Genomic DNA, 13,667 nt, shown 5'->3' on the forward strand with positions numbered 1-13,667 from the left:
GTATCGAGGCAATCCTCATCAAAGGCCAACTCCAGTGGGCTGGACATCTTGTTCGCATGGATGGTAGCAGAATACCAAAGGCCCTGTTTTATGGCGAGCTAGTCAATGGTCAGCGTTCACGAGGAGGTCAACACAAGAGATTCAAGGATGTCCTTAAATCCAGTCTGAAAGCTTGTGACATACCTACTGCATCTTGGGAGAGTCAGGCTCTCACCCGTCCAGAGTGGCGATCCGCTTGTCGTGCTGGTGTTAGCAAATTCGAGCAGCGACGTATCAAGACGGTCCAGGAAGCCCGCTCAGCCCGCCATGCTACACAAAGCCAAATTCCACCAAGCAATACTGATTATGTCTGCCCTGACTGTCAACGACACTGCCGTTCCAGCAGAGGATTGGTCAGCCACCGCAGAAAACATCGAACCCTCAACCAGCTTTGAGAGAAAGGAGATCTGTCGGATACGACGGCTCACACCATCATCATCACAAGCCAGGAGTATCTGTGAATGGGCATTTTGCAAACCAGTTTTTGTGAATGAGGCAGAATGGGTATTCACAAAGGACATACTACTACTGGCTTGAACAGGTGCGGGTCAAACAGAGAACATCAACTCAGCACCCAGAAGTTCTCGAAACTACAAACATGCAACTGTACGCTCATTTTGTTGAAGCTAGGTCACATATATGAGCACCAGTGTTGAAAGAAATTAAAGCCGTGTTTAATGCATGTTGCTGCAAATGTCAGTATGGACAGACTCCTCCAATATTGCACATGACTAAAATGTCCAATTTGAATCTTATTGGTATGTTTCACACCTACACTTCTTAAAGCTTTGTGCAAAATCTGATTTTCTTAACAAGTAAAGGGTAATGCAGTATCCTTTACACCCAAGTAATGTGGTTGAGACAGTAAAAATGTGAATAATGGGTGAGGCGCAGCTGCCGAGAACAAATTATTTTGATGTAAAGGATAATGCTACACCCTCAGGGCCTCAGATTCGACGAGAATCACAGAATCGATTCTCCAAATGAGTCTCCTAAAAAGTTGTTGCGAGAATCAACTTCTTTCATTGAATCATGCAGTAAGTAAAGCAACTCCGATGTTTTTTGATTCTCGCGAAATGGAACCAAACTGAGGCCCTGACCCTCTAATATTTTAAGTTGTTTACTTCAAGATGGATGTAGCATGTACGCGTATCTGCAGCGTGCTGTGAAAATATTGTACACCTAGTTAAGCGTAGAATATGTGACACATTTTGACAAAGCACAGTGTATGATGTTCAGTAATGGGTTGTGAGGGTAATAGAAATAGCAAATCAATGATTAAATACATTCCTGTTACTATTATTATCTCCTGTAGTTGATGAGTTGCCAGTTATCCAGCATGGTGATCCAATAACAGACAGAAGAAGCACATTCCAGGCTCACTTAGTCACTCCTATAGTCACAACAGAACAGGTGATTATCATGCAGGTATTAGGCCACCTGCAGCTATAAATCCCCCCATATTATTTGTGTAGAATCTCTCATCTAGGGGGGATGGACATATATCCCTGAGTGGTTATGGTAGATGCAATGAGGTAGCATCAAAGAGTTGCAACTTCGCCATGTTTGTGTGTCGCTTATGGAGGCAAATTCATATACCCAGGGGTGTCGCTAGACCAATATGATTCGGGGGGTGTACAGTATGGTTTGCCGACGGGAGTATGGGGGGTGGGGGGGGGGGGTAGGAGTCAAAAAAATTTCAAATAATTTTTTTTTTAACTATTAACTAGTAAACCATCAGTAGGTCTATTACGTTACAACAACACAATTTCGGAACACATTTAAAATCTTTTACATGGCTCTCACAATTTGCCGACAATCACACATACCTTTGACTACATTTGCTGACAGTCACATGGTTTTGCCGACAGCAGTCAAATTTTGCCGACAAAATTGTGTATTGGGGGGTGTCACACCCCCCCATACCCCCCTCTAGCGACGGCCCTGCATATACCTAAGAATAATTTCGCTATATGCAGACAATTCAAAGTGTGGGGTTGTTTGCATTCTGTCTGTGACATGTTGTGCCAAAGACGCAAAGCTAAGACCCTCTTTGGTTTGGCTGGCTGATTAGTGTTAGGTGCATTGGGCTATTCCAGTTGAAATCCACACTACCCCTGTGGAAGATTTTGGAAATATCTTCCACAGGGGGTGTATGTTTTTCAATTGTAATTGATCAGAGTTAATCATTTTGAAACCCATATTCCCCCTGTATTATGGCTTTACCTATATCTTCCACAACTGGAGTGAGTATTTTAAATGGAAGTTACCCAATTGTCTATTCTAGTCAAAACTCATACTCCCTCTGTGGAAGACTTAAGCTAAATCTTCCACAGGGGGGTGTTGATTTCAAATGGAATAGCCCATTGATACTTCACCTTACTAACCCTAACTCTAACCTGAACAGTAATCATGGGGTGTGGTAGAATATTTTGCAGTGAACCTTTGACGTAGTTTGGGATCCTCACACTGCAGCGGATCTATACTATTAAAGAGGAACTTGCCGATAATCGATACTTTGAAGAGGAACTGATCGATTCATCGGTATCATCTCGGAGATTATAGATAAATTATAAATTAATAAATAGATAAATAAATAAGTTCTAGCATTTCCAGATGAATGGTAAATGCATAGATAGATAGATAAATTAATAAATACAAATAATTATTTGGATTTACTCGGTAGATCAACCAATGGTGGCCCGCTTATTTACGGTCCGTTGCTGCGTTGCTATACGCGGAATACGCACAGGTCGTGGCAACTTCCCGACGCGCTAATGGTAACAAAACTTCCAGTTTCATCTAAGACGAAAATATCACATCTCTTAGACGGAACTAACAAATTAATGGCTGAGACAAAGGTGGTTTTAAGTTACGTATTTTGAAAATAAATGGTCCAAGTGATCTAATAATTTTGAAAGTGATATTAGTTTATCCGTTCGTGGTGACTTTCGACGGAGAGTGGGCATTATGCGGCATGGTAACCGCAACTGCTATAATAATAAATCAACTGCATTCGTTTATGCAAATTATGACTTTCGGAAACTTCTTTTGTGATGACTTTCCGAAGATTTTAAATTCAAGGTAGGCCTAGGCATATATACGGTATTGGAAAGTAATTTGAGTTTATTCGTTTGTCATGTTGTGATGAATTTCGATGGGGAGTGTGGGACATTATTAGCAGATTATAGCATGGTATAAAACCGCAACCGCTAAATATCCGTGGCGTAGATTTCTTTTTGACATTAGGGAAGGGATGAAAACATTTCTTGAAGTAGGCATATTAATAGTGAATCCGGCATCTTTTGACAACATTAACAATGGCGTAGATTTCTCTTGACATGGCATTAGTCCAGGCCCTAGCTAGAACCCCGCCTACACCGGATAGGGTAGAGATTTTGACACTTGATTTGGGTTATTGGACCTTTAAGGTTAAAGAACCACGGAGGTGCTTTTGCGAAAGCGGCTGCGAATTCGAGAGTTCAAGATGGCGCCATGGCCATTTTGAAAATTTTAAATTTTAGTTTTCACTCAATATTCATGTGTAATACATCATTCTATAGGTTTTTGCATACAAGGAATCAATTTCTGACATTATTTTTATGATTGAAGGTCAGTATAACATGTTTACATTCAAAATGGCCGCCGAATGGTTGCCAAAAGATGGGGTTTTCATTAAAATGCATTTAGAATTCAATATTTTAACTTATTTGATGTTAAAAATAACCATGGGATGCTGATATTATGGTGACAACAAATCATAAGTCGTCTATGTCATTTCTATCATCTCCTGGATATGTTTAAAAATCAAAATGGCTGCCAAAATGGCCGCCAAAATAGTCTTTTTTCATTAAAATGTGTTACAGGAGTATTATAAAGTACCAGATTTACAATGAAATGGTGCCAAACATTGTGTTCTTTTGTATTCAAAGTATCCCTCTGGTAAAGGGGTAACAATATGACATCGGCATCAATTAATATTATCTCATATGGGCATGTAAACATTCAAAATGGCCGCCAAAATGGCTGCAAAACATGATTTTTTTTCATTAAAATGGTATTTAAAACAGCATTTTAATAGATGTTGTGTTAAATATTTCCATGGAACGCTGATATAATGTTAAAGGGATATTTCTATCCCAATTTCTTCCTGCTCATGTGTTTTTACATTCATAAAAGAATCTTAAATCCTAAATTTCATGCAAATCGGACATTCCGTTGTCGAATTATGGACTATAACATACCGTATATTTCAATGGTCCATAGGATTGTGTGTTATACTTTCGTTGGCGACAGAATAAAATTCAAAATCGAACATGTTGGCGGTTTCTCTGGAAAGGGAATATATTTGCAAGATTCCTCTTGCACATGATCATTATGCACCTAGTATATAAGGGGTCCCGTTGGTATGAGCATGCCGGCAGAATCATTTTACGACAGAATGTTAACCATATGCCATGAAGCTGAAAAAATGACATCTCCTGTAAAAAACTGGTATCTTGAAAGTTGGTGTAACAGTCATTTAAAAGAATATAATATACTCTTTTAAATGACTGTTACACCAACATCCAAAATATTATTTTGGTGGCCAAGTTGAATTTTAAACATGCCCAATTACTCATAAGTCCATGCTGTTTTCCTATTACTGCTATGCTATAATGATTATGTGGGAAAATACTCTCCTTTTATGGCACCATCCCCTTGAAAACCAGATACCTAGTGTCGCTGTAACAGATTTTGATGAAAAAATAATATTTTGGTGGCCATTTTGGGAGTCACTTTTATTTCTTTGAACTTACCCATGGGATAATTTTGAATGACATATTTTACGTTACCCTTCTGCCACAAAGATATTTTTGGATCTCGAAGAAAGCACTCATGTGGCACCATTTCCTTACAAAATCAGATAAATTACATGTTGTTGAGACATAATATTATCAATTTAAAAACTACTTGCATGGTCATTTTGGAGAAAAAAAGAAAGGAAAGAAAGCACTATTGTTGCACATAATACATTATGTAAATTGTAAGTTGCTGGAAGGTATGGGTCTTGCTTAAAATGCCATATAGTTGAAAGCTTTCCATCCTGTTTCTGTTTTGCGAATTTGATGGAAAACAAAAAATAGACTATGGGGCAGGTTGGCCCACTTGTGCTGGGGCAGGTTGCCCCCATTGTGTTTATGGGCAAGAGTTATGCATACTTTCTCCATTTTCACCCATTTTGTGTCAAATGAAGCAAAATACAATTTACACACCAACACTAGTCAGTTCCATGGATAAAATTGTTCAAAGGCGGAGTATAGTACAAAAAATCTATATTGTTGTCCTATTTGAGCACTTTTTGACTGGAAATAGCAATATTTCAATATCATATTTCTTTATAATTGGGAATTTGTACATAAAAAGTAATTCATCACTCAGAATAGTTAATAATGAACAAAAAAGTCAATTACAATTGTTATCCACAGCCTTTCAGTTTTTCGTTATGGGGTTTATAAGATGATTGGTTAACGTTATTTCCTTGATTTTAGCTATTTCCTCAAGAATGACCCATGATGGCGCAAAATGAATTTTATTTTTTGATTATCTTGGAACTATGATAGGTGATATCTTACCACAGTTGTAACTTTAGAATGTTTTATTGGAAAGAAATATGGCAATAACACACGGTTGTGCATAGAGGGCCAACCTGCCCGTTTGGTGGGCCAACCTGCCCGGCCTGGTTAATTTTCTTTTCGCTCTCTCCTACAACTACTATAACTTTTGTATAAGTCAGAGCCATATAAATTTGTTAGCATTTACCTAGAGTAAACAGCTCTCAAGTATCAAATTGAGAGCCTCCTAACCCACAAACTGAGCTCTCCAGATAAGTGGGGAAAAAGGGGGCCAACCTGCCCCGGTCTCCCTTACTAGGTGCATAATGATCATGTGCAAAAGGAATCTTGCAAATTTATCTTATAAATTTATAATTTATATCTAGAAAGCGGGCGAAATGTTCGATTTTGAATTTCATTCTGTCGATAACTAAAGTATCACACACAATCCTATGGACCATTGAAATATATGTTATAGCCCATAATTCGCCAACTGAATGTCCGATTTGCATGAAAATTTGGGTTTAGGTTTCTTTCATGAATGTAAAAACACATGAGTAGGAAGAAATTTGGATAGAAATACTCCTTTAACATTATATCAGCGTTCAATGAAAATATTTAACACAACATCTATTAAAATGCTGTTTTAAATATCATTTTAATGAAAAAATCATGTTTTTGCAGCCATTTTGGCGCCATTTTGAATGTTTACATGCCCATGAGATCATATTAATTGATGCTGATGTCATATTGTTACCCCTTTACCAGAGAGATACTTTAAAATACAAAAGAACACAATGTTTGGCACCATTTCATTGTAAATCTGGTACTTCATAATACTCCTGTAACACATTTTAATGAAAAAACGATTTTATGGCCATTTTGGCAGCCATTTTGATTTTAAACATATCCAGGAGATGATAGAAATGACATAGACAACTGACCATAATATCAGCAACCCATGGTTATTTTTAACATCAAATAAGTTAAAATATTGAATTCTAAATACATTTTAATGAAAACCCCATCTTTTGGCAACCATTTGGCGGCCATTTTGAATGTAAACATGTTATACTGACCTTCAATCATAAAAATAATGTCAGAAATTGATTCCTTGTATGCAAAAACCTATAGAATGATGTATTACACATGAATATTGAGTGAAAACTAAAATTTAAAATTTTCAAAATGGCACTGGCGGCCATCTTGGATTTCTCGAATTCGCAGCCGCTTTCGCAAAGCACCTCTGTGATTCGTTAACCTCAAAGGTCCAATAACCCAAATCAAGTGTCAAAATCTCTACCCTATCCGGTGTAGGCCGGGTTCTAGCTAGGGCCAGGACTACATGGGGGATGGGTCCGTTTAAATCAATTTCTTGCAATAGGCCTACAGTGAAGCCAGCATCTTGGCGACAGAATAATTTATGGCAAGCTAATTAGGCCTACTGGTGAATTATATTGTGCAAAAGTGGAACAAATTAAGCACGAAGGCATAAAAATTGGCACTTTTTAGTTTGGCCAAAAATGAGGTTAATTTTGTCAGAAACCCACATCTATTATACATGTGTGAACTTGGGGTGATTATACGGACCATTGACCTTATCAAAACATTGGGGGGTTATACCCACCCCAACACCGAATTTACGCTATGTAACTCAACCTTCTTGAAACCCAATGTTGCTATAGGCCTACTTGATGAAACAGAAACACATATAAAAAAAGAACGAACGAAAGAAATAAAGGAACCCACATATATGCGTCAACATGGAGGTGATTCAGTAGATCATGCCCCTGATCGAAATATTGAGGAATTTATTACTCATCCCGGGATTTATGCCTATGTAAAGAAAGAAGAAGGAAGGAAGGAAAAAAGGAAGGAAAGAGGGAAGGAAAGAGGGAAAGAACGAAAGAAAGAAAGAAAGAAAGAAAAAGAAACAACGGGAAAGCAAGAAAGAGAAAGGGAGAGAGAAACGAAAACAAAGAAAGAAAGAAAGAAAGAGGGAAAGAAAGATAGAAAGAAAGAAAGAAAGGGAGGGAAAGCAAGAAAGAAAGGGAGGGAAAGCAAGAAAGAAAGGGAGAAAGAAAAGAGGAGGAAGCAAGAAAGAAAGGGAGGGAAAGCAAGAAAGAAAGGGAGGAAAGCAAGAAAGAAAGGGAGGGAAAGCAAGAGAGAAAGGGAGGGAAAGCAAGAGAGAAAGGGAGGGAAAGCAAGCAAGAAAGAACGGGAAAGAAAGAACGGGAAAGAAAGAAAGAAAGAACGGAAAGCAAGAAAGAAAGAACGGAAAGCAAGAAAGAAAGAACGGAAAGTAAGAAAGAAAGAACGTCGTTTGCAAAGTAGAGGCAACAAATGGTAGGCCTACCACATCACTAACCGCGTAATAATTGAGCTGTTAAAAGCGATACCAATTGACATGATTACCATTTCTATCGTTTATACTAACCGATCCCGTTTACTAACCGCTCCCATTTACTCATCTAGCGGGGGCCCGCGCGAAGCGCGGGTACCCGCTAGTATTAATAAAATAGAGATGGTGCAAAGAAGGGCAGTGCGGTTTGTAAATAATAACTAGAGTAGAACAGAGGGCACAGTTACCAACTTGTTAGATCAGTTAAACTGGACATCACTCCAACAACGAAGGGAAACTTTACGTTTAATCACCATGTTCAAAATTCAAACTCAAAACTTTGCCGTCCCCATACCAGATTATATACAAACACCAAGGGCATCACATACTCTTCAATATCATCCTCTTAAATTCCATGTCATGGCTCCCAAAACAAACGTATAGGGCCTATACGTTCAGCTTCTTCCCGCGCACGATACTGGACTGGAATTCATTACCCTCATCATTACTCGATTGTAACAAACTGGAATCATTTACATCTGGTCTTAAAAACAAAAGTGTTAATTAAGTCTCTTAATGTAGATGTCAATAATATTTAGCAATGTGGCCCTAAAAGGATATGGCCCTAAAAGGAGCAATGTGGCCCTAAACCTGTATCTTTAGGTAGAACTTTGAAGACAGTTTATTTCTATTACAAATGTATAGTATTTGCTTACCAAGAGTGTGAGGTATTCTATTCCCAAATTATTTTAGTTAACCGTCAACTTTTGCCTCTTTTTCAGGTGAAGCGAGTACTAAGAAAACTGTATGAAAATAAGAAAATTGCCAATGCAACTCACAATATCTCAGCCTATAGGTAAGTTTACTAATTATATTGTAAATGAGATATATTATTGCTACTAATTGATTTTTGAGTAAATAATTTATAACATTAACAACTTGACTAGGTCTTATATTGAAGCCTGCCATTTAGACAATATGTTCCCAATTCAAATTGTGAGTTGTTTTGCTCCAGTTAAATGAAAAATATCTTGGGGGTTAGATTTAACTTGGGTAATAAGAATGATATTATCTTTCTTCTGATACCAAAAATTAGGGATGAGGCTATCGATTGGATAAAGGACCTTTAAATGGTTTGATGCAGACACATTGAAGTAGGCCTGGGCATGGGTAGTGTTTTCTATATTGTGATTTGAGGCAAAGAATATCACAATACGGGTCATTTTGTTATTCTTTGGTTATAGAATCTGTGGTGAATCTTCAGATAGTATGATACAAGACTGCGATGATGATGGGGAAACAGCGGCTGGAGGCGATTACTGCATTTACTACAGGTAGGGTCATATGTACTATATAAACAAAATGGTTTAATGGTCTATAATAAATTACTGAGTTTGAAAACTTTTGTGATAAAATTCATACATTTCCCATCATTCAGTGATTGTATTTTTTCAAAAAATAACAAAAAATAAAATGTAACATTATTAAAATGTTGGTTTCCCTGCATTTTCTTTAATACTGACTTTGTCACGCTAAAGCAGCCAGTCATGAACATTGTTTATGTGCGGCTCTCGTCCAATTACACACACTGTTAAATAATGCGTAGTGTTCCAAACATGCATCTTGTGTTGAAAATGAAATTATGATACATAATGGACATTTGTGGAGTAAGTGGCTTTGGGTGTGAAATGGCAGGGAACTTCTTATTAGAAATGAACAACACAAATATATAATGTTGGTTTGAATAATCATCAGTATCGGTGTTGATCATTGTTTACAGATCCTGGATGCCCGTAATGTGCTAGTTGTTGTATCCAGATGGTACGGTGGTATTCTCTTAGGTCCAGATAGATTCAAACATATCAACAACGCTGCCATTCAATATTATTATCTGTGTCATTGTTTGCAGATCCTGGATGCCCGTAATGTGCTAGTTGTTGTATCCAGATGGTACGGTGGTATTCTCTTAGGTCCAGATAGATTCAAACATATCAACAACGCTGCCATTCAATATTATTATCTGTGTCATTGTTTGCAGATCCTGGATGCCCGTAATGTGCTAGTTGTTGTATCCAGATGGTACGGTGGTATTCTCTTAGGTCCAGATAGATTCAAACATATCAACAACTCTGCCATTTAATATTATTATCTGTGTCATTGTTTGCAGATCCTGGATGCCCATAATGTGCTAGTTGTTGTATCCAGATGGTATGGTGGTATTCTCTTAGGTCCAGATAGATTCAAACATATCAACAACGCTGCCATTCAATATTATTATCTGTGTCATTGTTTGCAGATCCTGGATGCCCGTAATGTGCTAGTTGTTGTATCCAGATGGTATGGTGGTATTCTCTTAGGTCCAGATAGATTCAAACATATCAACAACGCTGCCAGGAATGTGCTGCAATATGCTGGATTCATTGAAACCAAAGTATGTATAGGACAGTCAAAGAGATTTGAACCAAAGAGAACGGACTCAGAATTGCCCTGTGTGTAACACTATGGTAAATCTGCTATATTGGTGTGTCACATATGGAGACTAAAATAGTGTGCCTCTGGCATTTATTTATTGGCTTAAGCCTGAAATTGAACAATAATGTACATCTTTAATCTCGAGCATTACAAAGCTTTGGACGTGTAGCACTAGGTGCGCAATGGGCGATTCCAGTCATTATGTTTTAATCAATTCAAGTGTGTGAAAATATACAATCCAACACATAAAAATGATAAAATTGGATGCTTTATGCCCACTATTTATTGGTCTCGCTATGAGTTTTAAAATTATTGGACTCGACCAGTAAACATGGGCTCAATCGATCCAATTTTATATCAAATCCATACACGCCAGTGAAAGACATGGCCTTAATCTTCCGCACAAAGAGTGAATTTCAATGGGGTTACCTGAATGGGAAACTCTGTTTGAAATCTACACCCCCCATCTGGGAAATCAAGGCCATGTTCTTCATAGGGAGTGTGTGGATTTCAACAGGAATAGCCCAATTTAAATCAATTACACCAGGCACATTGCACATAAATCTGGAGGCACACTTTTTTGCAAACCTGATGAAGTAGGTTCTCTTTAGTTTCGATCTCTTTGAGAACAGTAGATACTGTGCTATGTTTGAGATTATTTGTTTAAATTCTCAAAGGTCATGACACCCTTTAACTTTTAGTAAAATATTGCTGGGTGTGACGTACATGGTCTCAGCAGTAATGTGAAATTTCTATAGAATTATGATCCAGAATTACCTATGCCCTCACTGAGGTTGCCCCTATAGTAAATCTATTCACTCTAACATCAGTTTGTAAATCATTCTTTTCACTTTATTGTTTTCACGTAACAGGAATCAAAAAGCAGTAAAGAGAAAACAGGGACAGGGAAGACGAAGAACTGGAAGAAGGGCAAGTAATGTACAAGGAGATAAAAATGTATCAAAGATCATTGTGCTTCCAACAAATACAGTATACAGTGCAGCTTTAATACTGTCAATATCAGACCAAAGATTGAAGATGTGACCCAACATTAGTAAATGAGGCAGATAACCAGGATGAACAAAATAAAAAATCTTGCTCAGTCTTTATTGAAATTGTTACGCATCAAACGTGATGTGAGTGCATACCAACACATTACTGACCACTTAGTGCCTCACTTGATACCTACATATAAAATAGTGATAATCATCTGCCTCAGTTACTTATGTTAGGTCAGCTGTGTTCATGGTACACAGGTTTTAAATAATGGGAGAAATGATTTTCCATCATGTTTATTTCTGTCAGTGGAAATCTATATGGAATAATCAGGTATTCAACATAAAATATTTGATTTCTGCTACTCATCAATTATCTCCTTCTGCATCATACATGTATTTGTGTGCTCTTTGCTATTGAGTCAACACATGGTATTTCTTTATGTTATACTATTCAGCAAATTACTTCAGCGGTGTCTGTCTGCTCCGTCTGATTATCGCATAAATAGAACTAGGTTACGTGTTGCTATGCAGTTTGAGTAGCGAATGAGCTGCCGATGTGTGATGATGTGATTCAATTAGCCAATCAGAACCCCACTTCCATATAGACCATAAACTGCGCCAAACTGGCAGACCGCTGAAGTACTGTGCTGAAAACTTTAGTGATTTTCAAGGATCTGATGACTACCATAGAGTTCCACATGACTGATGTTTGGAATTTTCTCCCATTATTTGAAGTCTTTGTTTATTTTTAAGTGCCTCTATGTTAATAATTTTTAATGCAATCTGATCACTGATGGTGGCAATGTTGGACAATTTTTGAGCTTTCACCATACTGTAATTGCTCATATCTTACATTTTCTAATTCAAAAAAACATCTATCTCTAGCATATTGGGCTATTCCAGTTGAAATCCATATACACCCCTATGGAAGACATGACCTTATTCTCCCACACCCATTCAGGTAACCCCATTTTCACATCCCCTGTGTGGAAGATCTTCCACGGGGGTGTATGGATTTAAGCTACAATATCCCATTGGCCTGAGTGAATCAGATTGTGTCACATTTTTATGTGCAATGAAACAACTCAAGTAGTAAATGTGTTTATAATATTATATTGAATCAATATCTTTAATTTGTTTATGAACATGTGGGGAATTGGGCAATATTTTTGCCGGCCCTCCAGGCTTTTGTTTATGAAGTTTATACGTATATTGTGTACAAACTCTTGAGGGCCTTCCTACAAATCCAGGCCTTAACATATTTTTGGAATATTGTAACTACTAAATTTTATTCAATATATTTTGTAATGAAATGTTCAACTGAATAGGCAGAAGACATAATAAACATTTTCATTTTGAGTGCTCAGTGTAACACTGTCTCATCTCCATTTTGGCCAAAATTATGTTTAATGCTCTGCATGCTAGCCATAGGCTTCAACATAAAAAGTCCCCAAGTTTTGAGATATTTTCTAAAAAATATCAAGAGTTATCTCAAGAACCTCTTAACCAATACTAGGCTTGTTTGTTCTCATTTTAATGCATTTTACATGCTGATTCCAAATATGGTCATGAAAATTTACCATTCTGAAAGTTTTGAATCAGAAAAATTGAAACTTGTCGTCTGCAGTCTATTTCAGTGTGGAGAGAGTTAAGGAATTATAGCTTCACAGGCCTTTGTAGTAATTGTACAAGACTATATTTTACTGATTTGTGACTTTTTGGAGGGTTGGAATTGGGAAAAATGAGTGAGCACAACAATATGTATACTTTAGTGATGACACACTTTGTGGGTTAGTGCAAGAATATTGTATCTGTACTTTTGTCATTTTGCAGGAGAAGCATTTTTGTGTTGCTTTATGTATATTTTTAGACTAAATGTGTAATTAAAATTTTATTAATTACTTTTAAAGGAGTATCTTCATTTGCTTCGGCTGATCATGATGAAATCTCTGAAATTATTGTTCGTGCACCAAATAAGACTTGTTCTCTGGACTCCATGCCTACATGGCTTCTTAAGACCTATGTCCATGATATGGTTCAGTTTGTCTCACATATTGTGAATACTTCCATCAGTACTGGTGTTTTCCCAGACTCCTTACGTCGGGCCATAGTTACTCCGATCCTTAAGAAATCAAATTTGGATCAAAATAACTTGAGTAATTATAGGCCTGTCTCCAATATCCCTTCCTATCCAAAGTCATTGAAAAGGTTGTTTCTCGTCGT

The 13,667-nt window shown here is 37.3% G+C and overlaps 1 protein-coding gene across 1 annotated transcript in view; it reads left to right on the top strand.

Moving 5' to 3' along the window:
- Positions 1 to 13,357, top strand: part of LOC140135470 (protein IMPACT-B-like) — a 125,667-nt gene extending 112,310 nt beyond the window's left edge. Inside the window, 6 exon segments of the mRNA XM_072156977.1 lie at positions 1,355 to 1,452; positions 8,757 to 8,830; positions 9,219 to 9,283; positions 9,286 to 9,308; positions 10,271 to 10,405; positions 11,319 to 13,357. Coding sequence (XP_072013078.1) covers positions 1,355 to 1,452; positions 8,757 to 8,830; positions 9,219 to 9,283; positions 9,286 to 9,308; positions 10,271 to 10,405; positions 11,319 to 11,384 — 461 coding nt within the window. The 3' untranslated portion in view covers positions 11,385 to 13,357.
- The last annotated feature ends 310 nt before the right edge of the window (positions 13,358 to 13,667 follow it).

Source organism: Amphiura filiformis, chromosome 16 (assembly GCF_039555335.1).
Source record: "Amphiura filiformis chromosome 16, Afil_fr2py, whole genome shotgun sequence".
Taxonomy (NCBI): Eukaryota; Metazoa; Echinodermata; class Ophiuroidea; order Amphilepidida; family Amphiuridae; genus Amphiura; species Amphiura filiformis.